The sequence below is a fragment of the Narcine bancroftii genome, chromosome 6, assembly GCF_036971445.1.
Source record: "Narcine bancroftii isolate sNarBan1 chromosome 6, sNarBan1.hap1, whole genome shotgun sequence".
Taxonomy (NCBI): Eukaryota; Metazoa; Chordata; class Chondrichthyes; order Torpediniformes; family Narcinidae; genus Narcine; species Narcine bancroftii.
In genome coordinates this window covers 11,598,541-11,626,098 of record NC_091474.1, presented here as the reverse complement: position 1 = coordinate 11,626,098, position 27,558 = coordinate 11,598,541, and the positions used below count along the sequence as shown (strand labels likewise).

At 39.9% G+C, this 27,558-nt stretch overlaps 1 protein-coding gene across 5 annotated transcripts in view; it reads right to left on the bottom strand.

The window, feature by feature from the left end:
- The window catches only part of asxl1 (ASXL transcriptional regulator 1), a 90,476-nt gene that overhangs the window by 36,820 nt on the left and 26,098 nt on the right, over positions 1-27,558 (bottom strand). For 2 of the 5 annotated variants that reach the window (XM_069883956.1, XM_069883952.1), the window contains 2 exons: positions 22,791-22,899; positions 2,710-2,827 (listed from right to left, as the gene is read on the bottom strand). In XM_069883956.1, the coding sequence (XP_069740057.1) occupies positions 2,710-2,827; positions 22,791-22,899 (227 nt within the window). Of the gene's footprint in view, positions 1-2,709; positions 2,828-16,085; positions 17,017-22,544; positions 22,623-22,790; positions 22,900-27,558 lie in introns of those variants that run through there. The other 3 variants (XM_069883954.1, XM_069883955.1, XM_069883953.1) reach the window with 3 other exon arrangements.

The following is a 27,558-nucleotide window of genomic DNA, read 5'->3' as shown; positions in this document are numbered from 1 at the left end:
GGTGTGAAAAAAAAGTTTGAAAACCACTGTTTTAAACACATCTAATTGACTCGTTATGTGCAGAGTTTCAGAACTCCAAAGGAAATGGGCCAATGACAATTTTTCTCAAGCAAAATATTTCACTAACAATTGGGCCGAGAGCACTGATTCTCAACCTTCCCTTCCCACTCACATCCCACCTTATGCAATCCCTTATCAATCACAGACACCAATGGCCTAGGGATGACTTAAGGTGGGATGTGAGTCGTAAGAAAAAGGTTGAGAACCACTGATCTACCTGGATGATATCCTTATTGCCAGCTGCAACCATTCAGAGCACAATGTTCACCTCAGACAACTGCAGGGCTTCATCAACCCCACCAAGTGCCAGTTCAAGCAGGACACAATCGACTTCCTGGGGCATCAGATCGACAGGTATGGGGTGAAACCACTGCCTGAAAAGGTGGAGGCCATTCAGTGATTGACAAAACCTTGCACCATGAAGGGGCTGTAGGAGTTATTTTGTATGATGAACTTCTACCATCGATTAATACCAGCAGCTGCTCGAATCATGCGCCCCCTTTTCGTGCTCATGGTGGGGAAAAATAAAGACATTGCCTGGGACGGAGAGTCCTCGGAGGCGTTCTCGAAGGCGAAGGACGCTCTTGCCAATGCCACCCTTCTGATTCACCCCAGGCTGGAGATGCTGACCTCCCTCACGGTGTACACCTCCAGTACAGCGATTGGAGGGATCCTTGAACAGCTGATTGACAGGCATTGGTCACTGGCCTTTTTTAGCTGGCACCTCCGACCCACCTGAACTTAAATACAGCACCTTACCCAGGAGCTACTGGCACTGTACCTGGTGATTAGGCACTTTCGATACTTCCTGGAAGACAGAGAATTCAAGATCTTCACAGACCACTGACTTTCACCTTCCACAATGCATCTGATCCGTGGTCAGCCAGGCAGCAGAAGCACCTTTCCTACATGTTCGAATTCACCACGGACATCCAGAATATCGCCGGCAAGAGCAACATGACAGCCGATGCATTCTCCTGTCCCGCCATTGAGTCCATCCACACCCTATCCCAGGGCATAGACTATTTAGCTCCAGCCAGGGCACAACACAACGAACCTGAGATCCCGGTATACAGGATGGCGCTTTCTGGGCTGTAGCTGGAGGATACTGTCATCACCCCTGGCAACTAGACGCACGTCTGCGATGTTTCTACTGGTAAACTCTGCCCCATCATTCCAGCAGCAGAGATGGCAGGTCTTTGATGTGGTGCATAATTTAGCGCAAACGGCCATCAGAACCACAGTGAAGATGGTTGCTAGAAGGTTTGCCTGGCATGGGCTCTGCAAGCATGTTAATCAGTGGGCCAAGACCTGGACGCTCGGTCAGGCGTCCAAAGTGCAAACTCCCACGAAAGCAGCTTCCCAGAATTTTGAGCCAGCACAGTGTAGGCTCAGCCACGTTCACGTTGACATCGTGGGGCTGCTTCCAGTTTCTTGTGGGGCAAGATACCTCCTTGCTATGGTTGATCACTCCACGAGGTGGCCAGAAGCAGTCCCAATGGCCGACACAACCATGGAGACCTGCGCCAGGGCACTAATCAACACCTGGGTGTCCAGGTTTGGAGTCCCAAAACATCTCACCTCCAACAAGGGAGAGCAGTTTACCTCTGGGCTCTGGGTGGCCCTGGCCAAACTGTTGGGAACCCAATTCCACCATACCATGGTATACTACTCGCAAGTCAACAGGTTGGTGGAGCATTTCCACAGACATACAAAAGCAGTCCTGATGGCCCAGCTCAAGGGGCCCAACTAGACAGATGAACTGCCTCAGGTCCTTCTGGGGATATGCATCGCGCGAGGACTTTAATGTCTCTACAGCAGAAATGGCCTATGGCACACCCTTGGTAATTCCAGGGGAGTTCTTGGCCACCATCAAGGATCTGGAAACCCCTATGATGGCACTGAAACAGTTGAGGAAAAGACTGGATGACCTAGCCCCTCCACAGCCCCTGTCGCACGACCAGCCAAAATCCTTCATCCCCAAAGACTAGCACACCTGCAAATGTATTCTTGTGTGAAGGGAAACACATAGGGCATCCCTCCAGAGGCATACAAGAGGGTGTACAGGGGCGTCAGGCATAATGAGTCAACTTGTGTATTGGACATTGCCAGCAAAGAGGAAACATTCACCCTCGACAGCCTGAAAGCAGCCCATATAGACATTAGCTAGCCAGTTGAGACTCAACCCCCCACAATGCAGAGATAGACCACCCAAAGCGGCAACGGACATTGCGATCACCAGTTCTGGTGGGGGGGTGGTCATGTAGCGGCCCATGAACTGAGTTGCGACCCAGCTCACAAAATGGCCAGTGAACCTAGCGATCATGAAGAACCTGGAGGGACCAATGGCCATCTTCCTGCATGACCTCCCACACGGCGATTAACAGTGGCCAATGGCAGGAATGCTGGCCAGTTGGAGGCCAGTGCTGCAATGATGTCACTCCTGTTGTCATAGGCAGGGAGTGAATATAAAAAGAGCTGGCAGTGCAATAAATCAGTCTTCGACCTCGACACCTGTACGTGTCGTTCTTACTCTACACGTCACATATCACGCACGCTACAGCAAGAGGACAAGTTAAGGAAATGGGAGCGCACAGAGCTGAATAGCTGCTGCATCAGAAGGAAACATAAAAATTAGACATTACCTACCATCATTTTCCTCGCCTGTAGTGCTGGCTTCATTAGAATCACAACTTTCCAAGTCAGGTCCATCATCATAACCTTCATCACCAATGGGCATGTTCTTGGACCATAATAATGCATCTTTCTGAATAAACAAAAGTTTTTTTTTCCAATGTCAAGTTGTTCAATGAAGAATAAATAAACCAAACCAGGTGTAAATTACTGATGATAGAAATGAGTAAAATGTAGCAGGTTAAGATTCCCAATTAAAGAACCATAAACTTCTCAACTATCATTAGCCCCTTTCACACTGCCAGCTGAACATGAGTTGAAACTGGCAATTTACCTGGAGTTTAGCAGTTAATCTGCCAGTATGAACACTCCGAAGCTGGTGGGGTGGTACATACAAATCAACCCAGGACTGATACAACCCAGGAGGTTGAATCAGAGCCGAGCTGCGTCGACTTGGCTCCAATATGAACAGGCCAACAACACTCTGGACGTCACCGCTGGAGGTCGGGCCCCCTTAGATCCACGACAGCAATTATTTAATGCAAGGAGCTGGGATTTCATAGTCCGGTGTGAACGGATTTCAACACGGGCCCTTCACACACCTACTTAGCAGGTTGGCAGTGTGACAGAGGCTTATAAACGGGCTAAAAATGCCTTTTCTTTAAAGCAAATACTTTGCTTTTTTAATAATGATAGGCAAGTTTCACACAATTGGTTAAAGATTCCACACATAAATTTAAAAAACAGGTAAAAATTGCCATTGCTCCCATCAAAATATTTATTTAATTTCCATAATAATACTAGGCAATCTGCATGATGAGGGAAAATTACAACAAGTAAACAATTTTGCCTTTTAAAGATTTTTTTTACAAGTTAGAGATTTTGTTTACCTGTCAAACTCCCTCCTTATCCAGGAGGATTGAAAGAAAATTTATAAAAAACTAAATTACCATTACAATTACTAAGCCAGCACAAACATCTTTCATATTCGCCTGGGATACTGCTGGAGTAGGTTTCCCTTTGAAAATATTTTAAAATACATATTGTTCCAGATGCAAGGATGCAGTTTAATGAAGCTGATTAGATCACTTCCTCATTAGAAAGTCAGGAATCTACAAGATTGGAATCTATCCATTTTCAAATAAATGTAAAAAAGCTTCAAAATTTTTTTAAAAATACTGTCACCATTGTAACCACAAGCTGGAAGGAATTTTATTTATGCAACCACCCTCAAATTCAATCTTGTCTGTTTATGGTCAACATATTCTTGTCTATTGGAGATAAGAGCATTCCTTCCAAGTAGGAAAGGACTAGCTTTCCATTTCACTAGCTATTCCAAGCAGTCATTTGCTGACATTTCTAGTGGATAACCAATCTTGCCAGAAATCAAATCAGTTTAACAGTACAACATACAAACCAAAGGGGAGAGGAAGGCAGCAGTGATGAACAAAGTTAGAAAAATCCACTCCTGTATGTGCTCAGGTTTTCAGGTCAAAAGGTTACTGTCATTTTCTTCCCAACAGCGTCTGACTCCCTGCCTGCCTTCAGCAGTTGAACTTTGCAACTGTCGGTCTTCCTTATTCAGCAGTGTATTTGCAGAAATCCCAGACTTCATAAATGACAGCACTGCATCTGTCACTAGATCTAGTGATTGGATTCCTCAGCGCCACAGCCTTGACCTTCCATCTGAAAGGTATTCCAAGAATGGGCTTCAGAGTTTGTCACACAAGGCCAAGTTGCCACTTCTCTCAAGAGTGGAATGATCAGCAAGCTGAGTCGTCTATATCTGGATCAAATTAGATCAAGTAGATGGGAAAACCAATGGCGACAGCATCAAACCAATCAAAGTGTTACAGCACGTAAGAAATTAAAAAGGATTCCTTTAGGCGATTTCTTTGCTCATGCTTTACCTCACCCCACTTGGATTTAGCTCGGAGTTTGAAGGAAGCGAATTCAAAGCATTTTACAGACACAAGTAGAAGAACCATGGTAATACAAAGGGAAGGCAATGCTATCAGACATGCCAGAAACCTGATGATGTGTGAATCACTTCTAACCTTTCAGGTAAATGCAGTGGATCCAAAAGGTACTACTTGAGAAGAGTGGGAGAGTTGTGCTGCCATTGTGGCTAATATTAATTCCTCAATTAAAGATCCCAGAAACTTAAATGGTGAGGTCATTTCAGTGCTTGGGGAAGCATGCTGCATGGAAACTGAGATGCAACAAGCAAACAGGCCCTTTGACCAGAGTCCACTCCAACTTTAAACATTTAAATGAACCCTACATTAATCCCAATTTTACTTTTTTTTCTCCAGATGTTACCACTTACTCACACAGGAGTAGAAATTCAAAATGGCACACCTTTGGAACGGGGGAGGAAATCTGAACAGAGTAGAAACCATGCAGTCACAGGAAGAACATGCCATCTCAACATGAAGGCATCCCAGGTCAGGATGGAACCTGGATCTCAGGAGCTGCAGGGCAGCAGCTCAACTAGTTGTGGCATCTGCAGTTTTACATTATATGACAGTAGTAAATGGGAGCTACAATTGTGAAAACTGCTGCACAAGTATATTTGTTTTGGCATGGATTCCATTTACATCATAATGAAGTACCTTAAGACAGACTCATTTTCTCTCAAGTATACAAAATAAATGTGAATTAGTCTCATTATTACTGAAAAAGGGTTATGGAGAAATTTGATAAGGGCCTTTTCATGAGACCAAAAACAAAACGACCAACCCGATATAATCTTTTGTGATCCTAAAGACTTAAAATTAATGGTGATGAACCGTTTTCAGCCTTGATATAGACTTGATTAAAGCAAAGAATTGGGGGAAGCTGAAACTTGTATAAAGTCTATCAAAATTCCTTGCTCTAACTACTTTTGAATGCTCACATTATAAAGGATGATTTCTTGTTTAAAAAAAATGGTTGAAACATCGAGAAAATAGGGCAAATTAGTTGGATCATGAAGACAAATAGCAAAACAGAGAGATGGTTTTAGGTATGTAGGACCAGATTTCACAATCTCCACATCAACCTTTTTTGCCCAGCTACACTAGCTATTTGCCTACATTAATTTATTGGATTGACAATCTTGCCTATTCAAATGCCTACTTAAACATCCCTCAAGAAATTGTTTCTGTATGAGTCTACCACCTCCTCCAGTAGTGTGTTAACACATGAACCCCAGAAAAAAAATGATCCCATCAATCTTTAAAACTCCTTTCTCTCATCCTTAACCTATGTTCTCTTGTTTTTGATATTTTACCATAGGAAAAGGATTCTGACCTGTCTGGTCACCCCTCAGCCTCCTTTGATCCAGGGAGAACAAGCTCAACCAATCCAATTTCTGGCCTTTACCAAAGTCCTCAAATTCAGGCAGCATCCTTTGCATTCTCTCAAGCACAACCACATCCTTCCTATAATGTTGTGACAACAATGGAACACACAACTCCAAGCGTTTTGTAAATTTGCAACATGACTTCCCAACTTTTATATGCTACGCTGTGAATGATGAAGGAAATCATGCCATATGCTCTTTAAACCATCCAATCAACCAGTGTTGCCACTTTCAGGGAGCCATGAACTTGAACCACAAGGTCCCTTGATTCCTTAGTGCCCTACCATGTCCTTTGCCTTTTTGACTTCCTATTGTACATGATCTTGCACTTGTCAGGATTAAATTCCACCTTCACTATGTTCAACTTTCTCCATGATCTATAGGCTGAGGAGGATTCTCAAAATCCCTCTTCACCATGCACTGCAACACCACCGATTTTTTTTGGACAGATGAACTCAATGGTTCATTTTAACATTTAAGGAAACAAATGCCATCTGAATAAGATTAACACCCTAATGTGAGAGCAGAGCTTTTTAAATCTAAAACAAACATTCAAAGGATTGACCACATCGTTCCAGATGATTTGTCCCTTGCCTCCAAAAAAAAACAAATCAATTTCTGGGACTCAGAGGAGAAACTTCTTAAAGGAGGAAGTATTTGTACTTGGAAAAGCATTATATAAAAAAAAACCCAATAAATTTCCATAGCTAATGGAGCAAAAAAAAAAGGGGGTAGAGATTTACCTTTCCCAAATGAATCATACACTTGCTAGAATTTTGACCTCAGAGGCCATTTAATTTCTTTGAAGAAGATTTGCAGTGTAATGTAGTCAGAGTCAAAAGAAAAGCAATATAGATGGCTCAGCTGTATGGTGATTTGAAGAGGAAAGTCACATGAGCACTAAAGATAGAGGATTCTATGGTCAGAGGATCAGTCAGACATGACTGCAGCATGGTACGCAGCCCCAGATCTCAAAGAAATCACTGAGCAGTTGTAGAACATTTTGAGTAGTCCACTATCAGCTGGAGAATAGAAGTGGAAAATGGGACAATGGCCCTTCAGTGCATTTTAAATGGAGCTGGAAAAGAAATCAAGGCTCGGGGCCTTAAAGGATACCAATACCCAGGCTGACTCCTAAAACTATATATCAGGAATCTGAAATAGGATAGCACAGATGTATGCAAAGCTGGAGAGAAGGTTTTAATTCTCGGGGCATTGCACAGACCTAGAAAGCCAAACAGGTTTAAAACTCAACAGGACCAGGATGCCCTCCAACAATAAGCTTCCTGTCATTGTTGGGCAGAGCTTTACCCAGCTGGAGGGGATGGAATACCGTGCTTCAGAGTTGAAAAGAGAAAATAAATAAAGTTCTCAAGACAGTACAAATGAAGATGGGAAAATTGACAATGAAGTGTCTCACTGAGCTTTATGGCAAGCAAGATGAAGCTTATGCACAAGTAAACTGAACCTTGTCAGAAAATTACTAGGCAATTTGAAATAAGACTAATACAATATTCATGGGATTATGAGTTGACATGGAAATTAACAAACCAAATAAACAGCGAATGTGGAAGACAGAATCATGAAGTTTTGAGATAGTATTCTACATTGCCCCTATGGTACCTACCGTTGTGACCGCAAGAAATGCTACACTTGCGCCTTCACCACCATTCAAGGCCCCAAACAGTCCTTCCAAATGAAGCAACACTTCACTTGTAAATCTGCAGGGGTCATCTACTACATCTGGTGCTCTTGTTGTGGCCTCATCTACATCAGAGACTGGATGCAGTCTGGGAGATTGTTTTGCTAAGCACCTTTGCTGCATTAACAGGTTATCTCCTAGTGGTCAACAATTTTAATTTCACACATCATTCCCATATGTCTATCCACTACCAAACCAAGGATACCCACAAATTGGAAGAACACCAAATATTCCATCTGGGCATCCTTCAATCAGGCAGCATTAACATGGACCTCCCCAATATCTGTTAAAACCTTCTCCCATCCCTAGGTTTCCTTTCCTCTGGCTCCCCATCCCCCTCCATTCTGAAACCTTCCCCTTCCCCTATCACCTCAGTTTTAATTTCTTTTCTACCCTCCCACCCATATCCACCTATGACCCCCTCACCTATTAGCCTGTTCTCCTCCCCCTGCCTTTTCTCTCGTCCCTCAGCCTTTTTATTCAGGTGCTGACTGCTTTTTGATCACACCATGATAAAGATCTCAGGTCCAAAATGTTGGTTACCCTTTACTGCCAATAGATGCCACGTAACCTGCTGAGTTTCTCCTCTTCTTCTGTGTACAGCACTACAATCCCAGCATCTGCAGACTTCTCAGCATTCCGTATGCCTTCTGCACCATCCTATCTTACTGCACTGCCACTTACAGCCAATCTATGGTTTTGTGCACAAAAGCCACTGTTTCTTGACACTTTCCCATGTCCCTAGACTTCCCTTCACGATCTTCAAAATTAAATTCCATCTGCCTTGACTCTGCGCAACTTAACAGATGAAGAATACAATTTTGTGAAACAAGACTCTTCTTGTATTCAAAACCACCAAATTTCATGTCATCTGAAACAGACTAATCATATCTCCTATGTGTATCCAACTCAGCCATGCATATGAAAACCATTAAGTGTGCTAACTCCAATCCGTGATGCACGACTGATCACAGGCTTCCAAATCACAAAAATAAACCTCCACCACCATGTTCCTAACCCAGCTTTGAATCCAGCTGGTCTTGGATCCCATTGGCTACAATCTATGAAATCAGCTTTCCATGTGTACTTTGTCAAAGATCTTGCTGAACTTTGTCTTTTTCTACATGAACCACACTACTCTCATCTATAAGTTTGATCTACATCATTTTTAGTACAATTATATCTTTTTAAAACATCAAAAGAAAACTGGAAAAATATTCTAGCCATACTATTATCTTGTTAAATATAGGACAAAGTTGAAAGCTTTATGTAAATAATGAACTGAAACCAGGTGGATAAGGAGTCCAATAAAATTAGCAAGAGTTGAAAACAAAAAAAGGTATTGGACTAATTAAAGTAACTAAAAGTTGACAAACCCCTAGCATTCAATGTCCTGCATCGAAGCTTTAAGAGAGGCTCTTGAGATAGTTCATGCATAAGTTTTAGTCTTCCAAAGTTCCATCGACTCCAAAGCAGTTCCTACATATTCAAAATTAGAGGGGGGGGAAAAAAACATTTAGCCTTGTATTAATTTAAGCAAAATCCTGGAATCTACCAAGTTGTACGCTGCACATTTTAAAAAAAACGAAAAAATAAAACTTGGATTTCCAAAAGAGAAATAGTGTTTACAAAGTATCAAGCTTCAACTGAGGATGCCACCAGCAGAATTGAAATGATATACTTTTTGACTTTCAACAACTCTTCAATAAGCTGTAATGTTCTATCGGACATTTTCAGATTGGAAGAAGCTGTAATGTTCTATCGGACATTTTCAGATTGGAAGAAGCTGTAATGTTCTATCGGACATTTTCAGATTGGAAGAAGCTGTAATGTTCTATCGGACATTTTCAGATTGGAAGAAGCTGTAATGTTCTATCGGACATTTTCAGATTGGAAGAAGCTGTAATGTTCTATCGGACATTTTCAGATTGGAAGAAGCTGTAATGTTCTATCGGACATTTTCAGATTGGAAGAAGCTGTAATGTTCTATCGGACATTTTCAGATTGGAAGAAGCTGTAATGTTCTATCGGACATTTTCAGATTGGAAGAAGCTGTAATGTTCTATCGGACATTTTCAGATTGGAAGAAGCTGTAATGTTCTATCGGACATTTTCAGATTGGAAGAAGCTGTAATGTTCTATCGGACATTTTCAGATTGGAAGAAGCTGTAATGTTCTATCGGACATTTTCAGATTGGAAGAAGCTGTAATGTTCTGTGCTGCGGCCCTAACTGTTCAGCATCTCTATCAATTTCCAAATAAAGTTATTTAAGTAATAATGTAAACACTTTGTTAATGATACAATGTCGAGAAGAATGGCAAATTCCAAGCAAGATGATGAGGGGCTTTAAAGGCATATCAACAGACTACATGGCAGATAGAATGATAGGTGGAGAAATGAGAGCTTATCAATTTTGATTATAAATATTAAAAAATGGTATCTGGAGACTTCTGTGTTTTACTTCTAGAAGTGTTGAAAGGCACTTCCAGAAATCTCATTGAAACTTAATTCATAATTCAGCAATTACAAAGCTAAAATAATATTTATGGTCTTTATTTTAAAGAAGATTTGAATTAAGAGCTCAGATGTTTTGGTGCAATTAAACATGGAGTACCCATGATCCCACAGTATGAACACAATGCCCAGGTCGTCTTCCCACCCAAAGAAGATGTATTCTGCTGGAGGGTGTGCAACAAAGGTTAACCAGATTGATTCCTTGGATCTTGGCTTATCATACAAAGGAAAATATGGCAATCTGGAACTATACTTGCCAGGTATAAGCTTTGCTGGATATCATGATGCCCATGTCATGATGTCACCCTTCCATATATGTAACCCTGTGTATTAGTAGCCATGTTAGTCTAAGGATGAGAAAGCATCACGTCTCTGGGTCTTAATTGTGGAAGAATACTCTTGATCTTAGAAGTAGAAGGTTATAACACTGAAATACTTTCTTCTGCAAGGTTTGACAGAATAGACACAGTTAGGTTTACTCTGGATGGACGATCAAGAGGTAGGCCAATCAAGTCTAAGGCAAGCAGCAATTTTTCGACTCGTGGGATGATCTCTCAAGCTACTGAGTATATTGACAGGGTGGATATGGATAAAACGTTCCTTTCTGTGGCAGAATCTATATCTAAAAATCACTGCTCCAAATTAAGGGATTGCTCATTTAAGGCAAATCAGAATTTATTGTCATGATCCAGTCATGAAATTTGGTGATTGCAGCAGCATCACAGAGCAAACATTCATATTAAAACTATCTGACAATAAATATTTTTAAAAATCATGCAAGTGAGGCAGTGTCTTTGGTTCATTGATTATTCAGGAATCTGATGGCAGAGGGGAAGAAGCTGTCCTTGTACCACTGAGTGCTCGTCTTCAGGATCCTGCACTTTTTCCCCCGATGGTAGCAGGTGGTGGGGTTCTTTGAGTATAGACACCCCCTCGTGTAGATGTCCTTAATGGAATGAAGTCTGGTGCCTGTGATGTTGCAGGCTGAGTTAATAACCCTTGAGTTTTTTTTTGTCCTGAGATTTGGCATCTCCATACCAGACAGTGATGCAACCAGCCAGAATGCTCTCCATGGTATACCTGTAGAAGCTTTTAAAAAGAGTCTTTGGAAATATACCGAATCTCCTCAAACACCTCTAAAGGATAGCAGTTGGCGAGCCTTCTTCGTGATTGAATCAACATGGAGGCTCCAAGATAGATCCTCAGAGATGTTGACACTGAGGAATTTGGAACTCTTTCTCCACTATTGAACCCTCAAATGAGAATTGGGTCATGTTCCCCTGACTTCCTCCTGAAGTCCACAATCATCTTCTTGGTTTTGCTAATGTTGAGTGCAAGGTTGTTGGAGTGACACCACTCAATGAGCTAATCTATCTGCCTCCTGTATACTTCCTCATTGCCATTTGTGATTCTGCTGACAACTGTGGGGTCATCACCAAATTGTAGATAGCACTGGAATTGTGCCTGGCCACACAGTCATGGGTATATAATAAGTAGAGCAGTGAGCTAAGCACACATCCTTGGGGTGCACCTGTGTTGATAATCAGGAGACATTTCCAATTCATTCTGATTGTGGTCTTCCAATGAGAAAGTAAAGGATCCAGTTGGAGAGGAGAGTACAAAGGCCCAGAGTTTGTTGCTTCTTGACCAGCACTGAGGGAATAATGGTATTGAAGGCTGAGTTTTAGTCGATGAAAAGCAGCCGTATGAATGAATTACTATTTTCAAGGTGAGGGAAGAACCAGTGATATTGCATCAGCTGTGGAGTGATTGTGACGATAGGCAAATTGCAGTGGGTCCAGACCTTTGCTTAGGTACATGTTAGTTCTGGCCATGACAAACCTCTCAAAGCATTTCATCATAGTAGAAGTTAGTGTTACTGAGTGATAATCGTTGAGGCAACTCACACTACTCTTCTTGGGCACCGGGATGATTGATGCCCTTTTGAAGCAGGTGGGAACCTCTAACTGCAGCAATGAGAAGTTGAAATTGTCTGAACACTCCGGCTAGTTGGTTGGCGCAGATTTTCAGTTCCCTACCAAGTACACCGGCAGGGCCTGATGTCTTGCGAGGTGTTCTAACATCATCCTCAGAGACAGATATCACAGGGTCCTCAGCCTTTGCAGGGATTCTAGTACGCACTGTTTCATTCTTATTCTCAAAGGAGTCATAGAAGGCATTCAGCTCATTGGGTAATGAAGCATCGCAGCCATCTATGGTGTTTGTCCACACTTTGTTGGCGTGTATCTGTCTCAGTCTCTAACTTCCTCCGGAATTGGCACTTTGCTTCAGAGATGCCTTCCGCAGATCATACCCAGTCTTCTTGTACAGATCTAGATCCCTGGTCTTAAATGCCCATGTTTTTGCCCTCAGCAGATTGGACATTTCCTCCTCAGTCTTTGGAACTCCGTTCTTCAAAAACTGATGTAAGCAGAGACAATACTTTTTTTGAGGGGAATGGGTGGGTAGATTCTTGTTAAATCTGGGGATTAAGGCTATCATGAATAGGAGGGATGCAAAGATGAGGTTACAGACAGTGCAGGACTCAGAGGTGACAATAGCCTCTTTCTTTTTTAATTCATGTTTGCAAGACAGCATGAGAGATTTGGAATATTAAGGAAATCATGGGATATGGGTCAAGTGCAGGAAGTGGCACTGGTGATAAAAGATAAGCCATAGATTGAGAGGTAGGCATGTTCTTTAGGTAAGCAAATCATTGGGTTCAATTCTGAGAGTAGAAAGCTTTCCTTAAAAAGGCATTGATTGACTGTGAGCATGGATATTTGAAAGAAGCTATACCTGAATATTTTCTTTTGAGAACACGGAGGCTTAATAGCGCAGATTTTCGAAAACTCCCACATGCAGGTTTTTGAAAAAAGTTAAAACCAATACAATCCAAAGGAGTGACAAAATGGATCCAAAATTGGTTAAGGGGCAGGAAATCAAAGGCAACAGATGAATTTGCACATGAAAGGATGCTTCCAGCAAGGTTATGCAGATTTCAATATCTAACCCCTGGCTGTTTGTAGTGCTCATTAACAAGTTAAATTTACATGCATGGGCCAATATAAAGAAATTTGCAGCTAACACAAAACAGTGTTGTAGACAGCGAGGAAAGGTTGACTGCCTTAAGATACAGATGGACTGCTCAAATGGACTAAAAAGTAGCAAATTCAATCCAGAGAAAAGGGATACATTTGGGGAGATATGAAAATGCAGAGGAATACACAATAAATAAAAACATACTACACATAGGGACCCTGGAGTCAGGAATCTGATGGCAGAGGGAATATACGTAGATCCCTGAACTGGGAAGAGTTGTGGTGGTCACGTGACAGCATGGCCCCCTACCACTGCCAATCAAGGTTTGGTTCTGCCCCACCCATTAGTACACACCTTGCCGTTGGATCCTTGTAAATTACACTGGACTGCACTCTCCAGCCTGCCTGTACTTGGCCTTGGGCCATTGGCTGTTATAATTGGATTAACCCTGGCACTGAGCCATTGATCCCTGTAAATGATATGGGCTGGACACTTCAGCACTATAAAAGGTGTCATGTGCTCTTTGTTCCCCCTCTCTCTTTGCCAGCTTTGGACTATGCTACTTCACTCCAGGCCTAGAAATGTGGAAGGGTGATGGAGAAACTGTTGGTAAGAAGTGCACTGTTAAAAGGCTTGGGAGCATTTAATTAGTGTCCCTTGCAGCATCGAGCCGTGCCTGCACTGATGAGTCAAGGGGTGGTTGAGCATCGTGGTGATTTTTCCTTGATCATTGTATGTTCCAGTTCATATTGTGCGTGTGTGTGGCATCAGTTACCATTTTCCACATTTGCCTTCTGTAAATAAAATCCTTCCACATCAAGACTGTGTTCAGAGTCCTTGCCTTTAAGACCTAACAAACCTGTTTCTCACTCACAACAATCCCTAAAATGCAGCACGGTGAAGAGATTATATAGTTTAAGGTACATGGAATGCCATTCTCCATTACACAAACTGAACAATATAACATCTAAAATTGTTTCTAACAAAAATTATACCACCACAATTGGAAAGATACGAATGTTCCAGAAAGTCAGAGTGCAGAACATTTTGCAAGAACATTATCAGAACTGCAAAAATTTGTAGTCAAGGTGAAAGATTGTTTTTCCCTTTTGAACAGAGAAAGTGAAGGGTTATTAAGCAGCATAAAATTATGAGCTCTAATCAGGTCAAATTTCTCTTAACCAAGCAATCAAAACAAAAAACAGGAGCATTGATTTGAAGCAATTGGTTGAAGGATCAGAAGGGAGAAGAGGAAATAAGTCTATACCTGGGGTGGTATGAAATTTTAAACCCACTGCCTGAAAGAATGATTGAGACAGGCAGGGCCAGATTAATGTAGTAGTGAGAGTAGCAAATGCTACAGGCCCCGTCATTTCAAGGGTCCCCACATTTATGTGCTATGAATTATGAGAATCATTTTCATATTTTTGCAGCAGCTATCAGATTCCACTGATAGTCTGTGTTAATAACCCTGATTAAAGTTGATAATTGGCTAAAATTGCTAACCTTAAGTTTAATTGGGGTCATTAACAAAGATTGTCCCCGGCAACTCGCACAACAGCTTAATGCGGGAACAATGGCCGTCTTGGTTACCCATAATCCCCCATGCAGCTGGAACTGATCTGTCAGCAACAGGGAAATGCAGAGCGGTTCCAGCTGTGTGAGGCGGCCATTGATCCCACATGCCACCAGCCGCTGCCATGTTTTAACAGGTAGTGGGCCACAGCCCCCGTCCTGGTAGGCAGGAAGAGGCTGCGTCCCCCAATGAGAGAGGAGAGTAACTTAAGTGAAGGTGTAATTTCAGGTGTTTCCCCATCACTGTGCATGCACCAGCGGTACTATTTAGGGCCCCTTTAAAATATTTGCTATAGGCCCTGCAATACGTTAATCCAGGACTGGAAATTTCAAAAGTACTTAGACGTATGCTTGGAGAAGCAGGACCTAGGGGTTACATATTTGACGTCAGAAGATGTTACCAGGCTGGTGGCAGAAGGAAGGAGTTAACAGTTTTCTTTAAAATAATAACCATCATGCAATCTACCAGTTTCTTATACCAAGAAGAAAATAACTGGGTACAGACCATGAGCAAGTATTCAAATTAGACATGTGTTAACATACATCGACTCAGCCAAGAGCCATCAAACTGTTTCTGCAGCATCTACTATCTATGATGAATTAATTTTAAACGAATTGAGAAACCTTTCCATGTGCTAGTTATTCATTGTATGAATAACTCACCAATCAAAAGGTTATAAATTTAAGGCTTTATAAGTATTTCCTTTTTGGGACCTAGTCATAAAAAATAAGATTCCAGGGTAATTCAGTGGGGTTTCACTGTTCATTGCTTATGGGGCAACATCAACAGGAATGATTCTGAATCACTGCACACCTGACAAATATTTTAAAGCCAGCCAATAACAGTGAAAGCACTGCAGCAGATGGCAGAATTCCAGTAAGAAATTCCTTATTCATGTGCAAAAATCGCATATCGTTTCTCAAATCCAAGCTAGAATCAAGGATATATTCCCCACATATTCCCCACAACACATCAAACACCCATTTGTCCATCATTCCGAACAACCAGTTCATCTTCTTTGCATTCTCTCCATTCTCATTCTTCTTCAGCTTCATTACAAACAGCGTGGTCACTAATGTGTATTCATATCTAAAAGCAATGGTTATGCAGAAGCTTCACTGTCAAAAGGTCCATCATCATCTGTCACAACACTACCTGTAGACAAAGACCAAACCATTGTACAAAGCATAAAAATCAATAAATAGCTAACCTGCAGGCAATTTCTTTAACTCATTCTGGTGAGCATGCTTCATATTGTTGAACAAGTATTCAACTCCATATGATTAAGAAAGTACGTTACCTGGAACAAAACTCCAAAAATAGCAATGATGTCAATATTGCATATGACTATCACCATGTTCTCCCTGCTCCGCAACTTCAGCATATTAATTGGCTGCCCCTTATCAATATTTTTCCCAAAGCCAACCATATCTAGTGTGGGCAAACAAAAATTACCATTACAGATTCCTGCCCTGAAAAGATAAATTTTACAGGGGCAGGCAACCTCTTACCATGTGTGGGCTGGATGTTGTGCCAGTGGTTGAATGGTGGACTGCACAGATACCACCATAAAATAAATAAATAGTTAAACAAGCCTAGATGGAATAAATAAATAGAATTATGTGTTTCAGGTCAGGGAAGGCATATACCAAAAAAATCACGAGTTAGCATTAAAATAACTTTCAAAGGATTGCAGGACATAATTGAAAGTCTTCTCAATCCAATTAGCAGTTTTTTTTCTGAAGGGAAGTTAATTGGTTCTTAGGTAATTAGTAGACAACATGAAAAGGAAATTACAAGAGATGATGGTTTGCATCATACCAAATAATGTGTTAAAAATGAGGAACAGAGTTAAATATTTCTATTGAAGCCAATATGTTAGATGCTAGAGTTGATGAAGTGCATTTTCAAATCATTTGAGGTTCAAGCAGAAAAGCTCCTGAGCAATTTATTGGAAACCATTTAGGAGGCCAAACACAATTTATCCACTACCTTTATTTAGTTCAAATTTCTGTGCCACTGATTAACAAGATTAAGACTATTCATACAAATAGATTATCAACAGATGAATTTGAGACAGGCAAGAATATTTTTACATATCAGTGCAGGTGAGAGATGATATTTCTCATCAGAATATGAAGACATTATTAAAAACTGCATGTTTAAAGGATTAAAATTGTATTATTAATACATGAAAAGAATTTAACAAGTATATTGAGAGGAGCAATTATTTATTCCTCAATTCGAGCTTCCTTTAAAGCATAAACGGTCAATCAGATGATATTAAAATTATGCAGATGGAGCACCAGACACTAAAATCGCATTTCTTTGTCTGAAGGCCATTCTTGAATTACTTAATACAATGTAGCAGTTTTTGAGGCCATTTTCAACCAGGTTTACTGTGGAATTTCACAACTTGCCTTGCACAATTTGAGTTTATAATTTCTATATTAATGGTCCAGTTATGCAACTACTGTGCTATTTTTCTCCTAGAATAGATTATTAGAAATAAAACGGAACCACTTTAACAAATCCTCGTTGAATTAATGGAAATGAAGTGCAGACAACTTATCTGTAACCATTTTCATCTTACTGGTAATTTTGTTACATTCCCTCGGATTATAAATAGAGGAAATATTTGGGGATCACAGTATAAGATTGCTGAACAGCTCAGACAGAAATTGCAAGAGATTATTTGGTTATACTACTGGAAGAAGGCTCATTGTTTAATATTATCAGTGTTGTAATTCCATTGACATCTTCATTCCAACTAATTATCTTTAATTTTTTGTAATAAAACAACAACTTTCTACAGGTTACATATATTAAATTGTCTTATTATTATCTGCCTTGTTTGTGGAACTGTTCAGCTGTGAACTGTTGCATCTCACCCAACAACATAAAGATTGAATGTACTAACTTTTTGAACACAACCAAAATTCAAAGTTATGCCATGGAATTGTGATGAAAGTGATATACAAAAGAAAACAGGAACAGGAGGAGGTCATCAGGCACATCATGCCTGCCCTGCTGTGGATATGATCATGGTTGATCTGCACTTGTCTCAAACCTTCTTCTATGCCACTTATTTATCCTCTTCTACCAAGCAAATATTTTTCCACGTCCATTTCCAAAATACTTCTAATGACCTAGCTACCACCAGAAATTGCTAAGGGAAGAAATGTCTAATCAAGTTTTAAATGGCCATCCCTTATTTTGTAGCTATGTCTCCTTGATTGAAATTCTCTCACTCATGAAAACATTCCACTCTCTACTCTGTTAAGTTCTCTTAGAATCCCATATTTGAATAAGGTTGCCTCTCATTTTTCTAAACTGAGGAATATAGACCCAAAATAGTCTTTCCTACTACATAATCCCCTCATCCCAGTACAAAGTATTTCAACTGAGGAGGTTCATTAATGCAACAAAACCTACTGCAGCCCTTTTCCAATAGTTTTTTTAAAAAATTCATACACTAGAATATGTTTATCCTTGACATTCACTCACTTGCACTCTCTTCGTTCAGATAAAGATCCACCATTGATTTCTCTCACTGAAGCACATGACCTTATACTTCCCCACATTAAACTCAAATTTGCCAGGGAAAAAGATATTGCATTCTTACAGTTACCACTATCACAAAAACACTGACATCATCCCTTCTCAAAAATAGAAGATGAAGTAGAGGAAAAATAGGACAACCAAGTTAGATTGGTAAGTCAATTTGTTGGTCTCGTATCCATTATTAGCATAATTAATAATGGTCTAAAAAAAAAAGACAATTTGGTAGGAGAAAAATAAGTCAATACAAAGCATGCTCCATCTTCACACACAATGAAAAATATGTGGTCAATAATGTTAATTAACCCACCGAATGAACTGGTCAATCTTCACCTCAGGAACCAGAACCAACCAATTAACTTAAGGGAGGCACAATAGAGGAGAGGGAAAAGGCATTGCCTTTTATTCACGTGACATCTACATGAGGCACCAACTACCTCAAGAAGATCGCCAACATCATAACTGACCCATTAACCTGGTCACAACCTTTTTTCACTGCAATCTAACACCTCTCAGTTCAACCGCAGTTTCCAGTCATCAGGCTCTTGAACTTCCCCTTGTAACACTAATCATGAACTGCTCTGACAACACAAAAAAGGCTGTCTACACGATTATTACATCAATTTTTTTCCTTGCACTATGGCAATTGAATGTCTTTTTAACCATATAACCACACAGCACAGAACAGGCCAGTTCGGCCCTACTAGTCCATGCCGTAACAAATCCCCACCCTCCTAGTCCCACTGACCAGCACCCGCCCCTCCAGTCCTCTCCTCTCCAGTCTATCCTTAAATGTAACCAATGATCTCGTTTTTATTGTCTTTTTTAAATTTAATGTAAACTATAGTAATCGAGTATTGATTGAATTGCAGCAAGAATTTCAGTGTACATGTACCATATATATTCATGCAATTGTTGAATTTCAGACAAAAAAAGGGGAGGGTCAACTTTTACATGGGTCAAACATTTTACCTCGGTAAGTACATGCATTGCTCAAGGCCTCAAGCGTTTGGATGTCTGGGACTGGGTTGTAGGTCCACGATTGGGACGGTGGTAACTCAGAAGGGCAGGTGGCCAGGATAAGGATCTGAGATCGTGACCTCAGATGGGCGGGAGGATGACGCGAGGAACTGCAGTCGAGAGCTCTCATGGGCAGGCAGCCAGGGCAAGGGACCATAGACAGGAGCTCGGATGGGCAAGCGGCAGGGGAAAAGATCTGCTGTCAGGAGCTCAAATGGGTGGTCAGCCAGGGCCAAAGGAAGTCCACTTTTACAAGGGTCATACAAAAACACCTGATTTTTGGGCCAAGCAAAAAGGAGGGAAAAGAGGGGGAGGGGGGGTCAACAAATCTACAGTGTATTATATAATGTATATCACAACAAACATCATCATTATTCATCAATGGCCTGTGCTAAGTTAGGGTTCAACACTGTGCTACTCATCAGCATCCTTGCTGCTTTTAAGTCACGCACTGCTCATACAATTCACCAAAACTCATCTGAATGTCCAGCCGTCACTGTGTTTTGACAATTGCTTTTATGTCTCACACATTTATACAATGAAGTCTTCTGTGAAAAATATTGATTCCCTCTACTCGGCCATCTTCATATCAATTGTGCATTCCATTCATCCAACAACCCCCCTCATCTATTTTGCCACTAATTTGATTCCAAAGGACATGAAAGACTGTAATTAACCGCCTTTTCACTGTTTCACTTACCTGTGTGAATGCAACCAAAATGCTATGGGTGGGGGTGGTGGGTCATTTTCATCCTGGTACTTACCCACCAAGGTAGGTAGTACCAGAGCCGATGCATTTCGCGTCGGCTCCAGTGTAAAAGGCTTACTCGCCTTCCCAGGACGCCAACGCTGTAATGCTGCAGGTCCCGCCTCCTTTTGCACCGGGATGCTGGGTCCCTATGTAAAAGGTCACAGTGAACTGGCTTTCCTTGGTTCAGTGTGAACGCTCAGATCCTACCTGACTTTAAACATGGGTCGTTGGCATGCCAATTTACTGGGATCTCAGTGTAAAAGTACCAATTATAGTTTAAAAAAAAGCCTCACATACCAACTTTCAGTCTATCCAGACCTCAACATCGTATGCATTGCGCATCAAGAAAAATGCTTTTTCAAATTTTTTACCCAATAGTTTTCTACTTTTCCAATTATTCCACTGAAGCAGATGGTTCCAAAATAAAGCCAGGTTTCACCATTCTAATCCTTTTTTGCCCACACTGATATTGCTTTACCAAGGTGCATATATGGGAATTCCAGCACTCAATTCATACAAATACACTCATTTACCACCTGAAGCAACCCCCCTCTGCTTTTAATTTCTTAAATTCCTATCAATCACACCACCCACCAGCTTTCCCAGTTGTCAATATGACAACCAGCACTTCTTTAAAACCTTCAGATTTCCCTTAGGCAGCTCTTACTATCTTACTGCCACATGAACTCAAATGAAACCTCTTTTAATATATTTTTTGCTCAATTCCCTCCACAGCACAGAAGGATGAGGTGGTGGGGGGGGGGGGGGGGTGTGGGGCTCAGAGGCATTTCAAATGCTGAAAGGCCTGGACAGATTAGATGTGCCAAGGATATTTCCCATGGTTGGGCATAATTTCAGGATAAATGGGTATCAATTTAAAACAAAGATGCAAAAAAATATTTTTAATCAGAGGGCATAGAGTCTGTAGAACTGGTTGCCACAGGCAGCTGTGGAAGCGAGGTCATTGAGTATATTTAAGGCAGAGATTGACAGGTATTTGAGGACGAGTGGGTGGATGAATCAGCTCATAATTAAAATGGTACAACAGACTAGATAGGCCCAATGGGCCTACTTCTGCTCTTTTCTCTTGTGATCCCAGGACATATGAAAAGTCTTTCATTCTGCCTTCAGTATTTCATTTACAGTTTTAATGTCTATGCTTTGAATCATTTCTTCTCTTCAATTTTGGTTTAGTGGGTCCTGAACCTTCACTTTTAGCAGTTGACTTAAAAGAAAAAAAAATCCATCCCACAATTTAATCACAAAAACTGAAGGATTTAGCAAGTAATTGAAGCAGCCAGACTTTTATTTCAATTCAGCTTGTGCAGCCATCAATCATAATTCTTGCCCAGAACACATGCACTGATACATATACAGACAACCATCAATCATGTGTTAAATCAGGATTTTAAAGATTCAGTGCATTTCAATAGACATCAAAATATGATATTTTCAAGCCTTCTATCCACACCAATCTCAATCAATTCAATATAGTGGAATCTTGATGCAGTATACCAATATCATAAATAACTAGAACAGGTGCTTGCAAACAGATTATAAAAAAATGCAGAAAATATTCAGTATTGTGCAAGTCTTTCATGTTTGAAACTTCCACGAGAAAGGAAACTATGAAATTTAATTACAGCAATGATTAGTCTGCATGCTAGCACTACATTTGTCTCAAAGTGGAGCCTTGCTACTTATTAAAAGCAAGCAGAAACAACTGCTTTCCGCAGCTCCTCAAAATTTTGCAGTTACTACTTTGATATTGTAGAGATTAAACTTAGTGAAAAACACGCACTTTAAAAGGCTTATTGCGGACAGTTTAATTCCATACAATGTTAGAGAGGGAAGATGTTAATTATAAAATGTATTGGTCAACAAGAACTCAATTGAATCACAATTTATAAATCCTCACGGTTATGTGAAACACACCCTCAAATTCTAGCTACATCTTCAAGGATAAATTCCACTACAAAGACAGACAACTTAAAAATGATACTAATAATACACTCAAAAGTCAATGCTCTCAGAAGATTATTACTGGACATTCTAGACATTGTGAGGGGCGTAGGGATAAAGGGAACAGTGAGAGGAAAAAAATTATAAAGTCCATTTTGTGCAGAACAAAAAGAGAACAGGAACTTTATTCTGAATGTATTTCCTTAGCAACTATACCTTTAACATTATAATGAAGGCACCCATACAAAATGTAATTTGGGAAGTATTACAATACAAATCATGAGAGCAGAATAGTCCAAATGCCAGTCTGTGGGAGCATGTGACACTTGGATCCCAATACTTCCTGTCTCTGAAATCCAATTAACTCAGTTCTACCTTCCTTGCTGGCTTCTTCCATTAACTTTAAGAGGCTGGAGTTCTGGAAGGGTGTTCCGAATTCGGGTATCTCAGAGACTAAAATTCCAAATTAGAATATTGTTAACATTTTTAAAAGGGCAAGTTCAAATTAAAGAACATGGAAGTACATTTTGTACATTGGCTAAAAAGCCACCTGTGCTACTTACAAACTGCAAGCTTGGAAATCCCTATAGTTACCGCAACAAATGGAACAATAGTTCTTACCTTCAAAGTGTAAAGACCCATCCGCCCTGGAAGTCTGTAAAACATTCCATCATCTGCACGAGAATTAGTGTGAAGCATAGCATTCAGACATGCCAAGGGAGATGTTCCACTACATAAAATAGATTAAAAAGCACATTTTATATAAATACCTTGTATTAAGTTCAAATTGGCACAGTGGTACATATTCTGCTCCAATTGGCCAATTTCCCTATCATTTCTTAAACTGTGCAAGCAAACAATGCCAAAAACAGCAGCGACATTGATTATTAAAGCCAAGAAAGTTTTAATCACAACAACTTTGTAATTGCATTTTTAAATATTGCTTGGCAATTGCTAAGCTTTGTGATTTGCACTTGTCTATGTCACTATGCCTCAAAGAACAATGGAAGAATTTCATTTTTCTTAAGCAGAAGATGGATTTGCACCCATTTGGTATTCTCCATTACTGTTAAAGTTATGTAATTTTCTGCTTATAATGTAACATCTTTTCTTTTCTACAAAATAAGATTTTGGCGTATTAGCTTTTACTGTTCCTATTAGCACATTTAAAAACTTGTTCCAAGTCCTAACTCCAACACAGGACTGTTTTGAATTTTACTACAATGCATGCAATCAAATATTACTCATGATGATTGGAATAGGGTTCGATTACTGCCTTGTAGAAATGATCTTGTGATAAACCAAATACTCAAATACTCAAGCAGAATAAAGATACTACCTTTATTTCTGAGCACAGGTGAGAATCTAGCAGATTAACCACCAGATAAAAGATAAAAGCCCATTACAAAGTACTATATATTGTACAAGTAAGTGGTGATTAGGCAGATAGTATGTGTAGGAAACAACAGTTGGTACTTGGGAAAAACAAGCTAAGGCAAATGGTTTTCATTAAATCTGACCACATACCTCCCTGGACTGAAAAGCTTCACACCTCCTTCGTCACCACCATTCAGGGACCCAAACAGTTCTTCCAAGTGAAGCAAAACTTTACTTGTGAATCTGCAGGGGTTATGTACTGCAACCAGAGCTGCTGTTGTGGTCTCCTCTACAGAGAGACTGGACACAGACTGTGAAATCGCTTTGTTGAGCATTTCATCTGTCCACCACAATAGTGGGGATCTTCCAGTGGCAACCCATTTCAGTTCCCCTCCCCATTCCTAGATGTCTGTCCATTGGCTTGTGGACAGCCAGACTGAGACCACCAACAAATTTAGGAAGAGCACCTCGTATTTCGTCTGGGCATCCATCAACCAGATGGCATTAACAGACCTCCAGTTTCCCTTAGCTCCCAACCCCCATCTCTCCTATTCACCTATACTTACATGTCCTGGTCTTTAACCTCTGCATTCACAGAGCCACCTCCTTCCCTCAATCAATTTTCACCTTTCATCTCCAGTCCTCCTCTCCATGTCCAATTATGGCCTTTTGCCTGTTGGCCTTTTGCCTGTTGGCCTGTGCTCCTCCCCACCCCTTCTTCTCTCCTCCCCCATCTTTTATACTCAGCTACCCACCTGCTTTTTGCACATCCCCTGAAGGGCACAGACCCGAAAAATTTGTTAGATACCTTTACCTTTGCTATGTGACCTGCTGAGTTCCTCCACCATATGTTTTTAACTGCACAATTTAGTTTTAATATTTTAAAATGTAATTTGAATATTTTAAAAATTTCTTATCCTATTGCATCCAAATGTCAATCCTCCTCAAAGATGACTTCTAAGAGGTTGTGAAAATAATTCATATGCAATTATGGTATGGCATCAGCAAATGTTTACACCAAATACAAAAGTTATCAATGATTCAAAGTACATCTTTCAAAATAGATGACCATGTAATTCATTGGTGTCTCTTTTTTAAACACAACTCAAAATGCCCAAAACACCAAGCAAAATCCCTATAAATTATGGACCTCAGATTTCTTTTAGAACAAATGCTGCAGTAGTAGTTTTCAGTAACAACTTGTGCAAGATGCCTTGTGATGAGAATGGCAAATTTCAAAAACTAGCACACATCAGTATCTGAAGAGCTTAATATTTTACTCAAATATGCAACTAGATTCCAAAAATTTTTCCTGAATCTGCAATGGGTCATAGCACTTTGGTTAGATTTAATGGGCATAAAATTGTGACTATGCTTTTTTTAAACATTTTAATGTCTTCAATTTCAACATGGAACAACTAATGAGGTTAAAACTTCACAAAGCAGAGTTTGTAAGCCTTGGCCCCCACAATTCCCCTACTTTGTTGGTACAGAAAATGTAACATTTCTCAATTATTCTTTTATCAGAACCTCAGCAACTCTATAAACAAAAGGACATAAATGAAGCTTTTAAATAATTTGATAGGAATCTCAATCAGTGGGGGACTTCAATAAAAGAACGTTTACCATCACAAAGGGACCTTCCAAATTTGAATCTAGAAGAAGAGGGATTTAAACACTCCCTTTAATAAAGGGAATAAATTCCAGAAGACGGGTTCCCACCCAAGTTTAATAAAGAATTTAAAGATTTATTGATACCTCTATGAAGGTACTAGATCAAGCAGTGGCAACCCATACTCTATCACAGTCCTCAGTAGCAATTATTACAACGATTCCCAAAAAAGAGGGACCCATTGAAACCATCATCTTTCAGGCCATATCAGTATTGAATGCAAACTACAAGATCATTGCAAAGCTCTAATAGACTGGCAGTACAGAAGAGGCAGTCTGCAGACAATGTTAGCAGACTGCTCAGTATTATTCATCTGGCATAATCAAGGGATGAATTGAGTGTCACTCTGGCCTTAGATGTGTAGAAAGCTTTCGACAGACTGGAATAGGACTATTTATTTAAAGTTTTGGGAAAATTTGGGCCAGGAGAGGTATTTATTAATTGGGTTAAAGCTCTAAATTATGAGCCTAAAGGGAAAATCTCAGTGTTCCCACTGTCCAGATCTAGTAGACAAGGTTGTCCATTATCTCCAGCCCTTTTCATCCTGGTTATTGAATCGTTAGTGAATCTATCCATCAAGATCCAGACATAAAAGGCTTCATGGTTAACTAGGAAGCACATAAAATCAATCTTATTTGCTGACAATGTTCTGATATATCTGACAAACTCAGAGTTCATTACAAAAATTGCAGTCTAATTTGGAATTTTTCGGGACTTTCTCGGACTATAAAGTTAATTGGGATAAAAACAAAGTTATGCCACTTATGGGTAGGAATTATGATCATGTTAAAGGAGACTCTCAATTTAAGTGGCCGCTTATTAGGACAAAATATTTAGGTATTAAGATAGATAATAACTTACAGAATTTATACAAATTTAATGATCTTCCCTTGCTTCGGAAAATTGAGGATGATTTCAATAAATGGATAAATCTTCCAAGCATCAATTGTATAAAAATGAATATATTGCCTAAATTACAATAACTTTTCCAAAACCTACTGGTTTTAGTACCTTGATTTTTTACAGAATTTAAATAAATATATGAGGAAGATTCTATGGAAGGTTTCTCAGAGTCTATCAATAAATTAACCTGGAATAATGAACTGGGAGGATTAATGCTCCCGGACTTTAAAAAATATTACTGGGCAACCCAAATGCAGTTTGTCACCTCCCTCCTTAACGAAGGTTGGTGAGAAGATAGTAGAAAATTTTATATATAAATGAAATTCTAAATTACTATTTGGTCCTAAGGATGCCCCCTTACCAAAACATTATTACTATTTGGAATAAATTCAATCGTCAAATTGGTGTTGGGGAGGCCTCTCACCCAAAACACCCCTAGCTCAAAATAAAAATTCTGTTAACAATTGATAATAAAATTCTAGAAATGTGGTTTCAGAGTGAAATCAAATATATCGAAGATTGTTTTGAGCAGGGACAATTATGACATTTGAACAAATCAGGAATAAAACTGGAGTTTTAAATTTTTCCTTTTTATGCTATCTTCAGTTAAGATCTTATTTAAGGTATAAATGAAGTCCAGTACCACAATGTACTGAAATAGAGACTCTGGTTCAAAAGGGGATCACAAAGAAATTTATCTCAAAAATGTATTTCTTACTTCAGACAGAAGCCCCTAAAACAAGGGCTAGATAAGTCAAGATGGAAAATCAGATTTGGGTGTAGAAATTGATCCATTTTGTTGTGTTAGGCAGCATGAGTAATACAATTAATGTACGGCATAGGCTGGTGCAATACAATTTTTTGCATCAGCTGAACCTTACTCCACAAAAATTAACTAAATTGAAATCTGAACTATCCAGTTTATATTTTCAAGATATAGGGATGCTTTTGCATTCTACCTGGTCATGCCCCAAGATGAGATCCTTCTGAGAAGATTTGGGGAATCTCCTGGAACAAATTACCAGAATTCGATATCCTCAGGTGCCAGAATTGTTTTAATTGGGGAATTTGGAAGATACAAGACCTAAAATGAGGCTGTCGAAATATCAATTGAAATTTGTTAAACTTGCTTTAGCGATGGCCAGGAAATGCAGAGCCATTTCTTGGAAATATAATTCCCAACTGAGTCTGACCCACTGGAGGTCAGAAATCCATAGTTGTGTTCCCCAGAGAAGATTATTTACAACCTCAGAAATTGTTACATGTTTTTAAGAATAAGAAACCCATATTTAAGATGTTCGGGAGTTAACTTTTGATGATTTCCCCCTCCAGTCTCCTCTACTACTATCTACAGTATTTCTAGCGATGTCTACTTCAAGACATTTATTCCTTAAAGGAGGAAGTAAACTCTGGATGAATCATGTAATGCTTCATCTG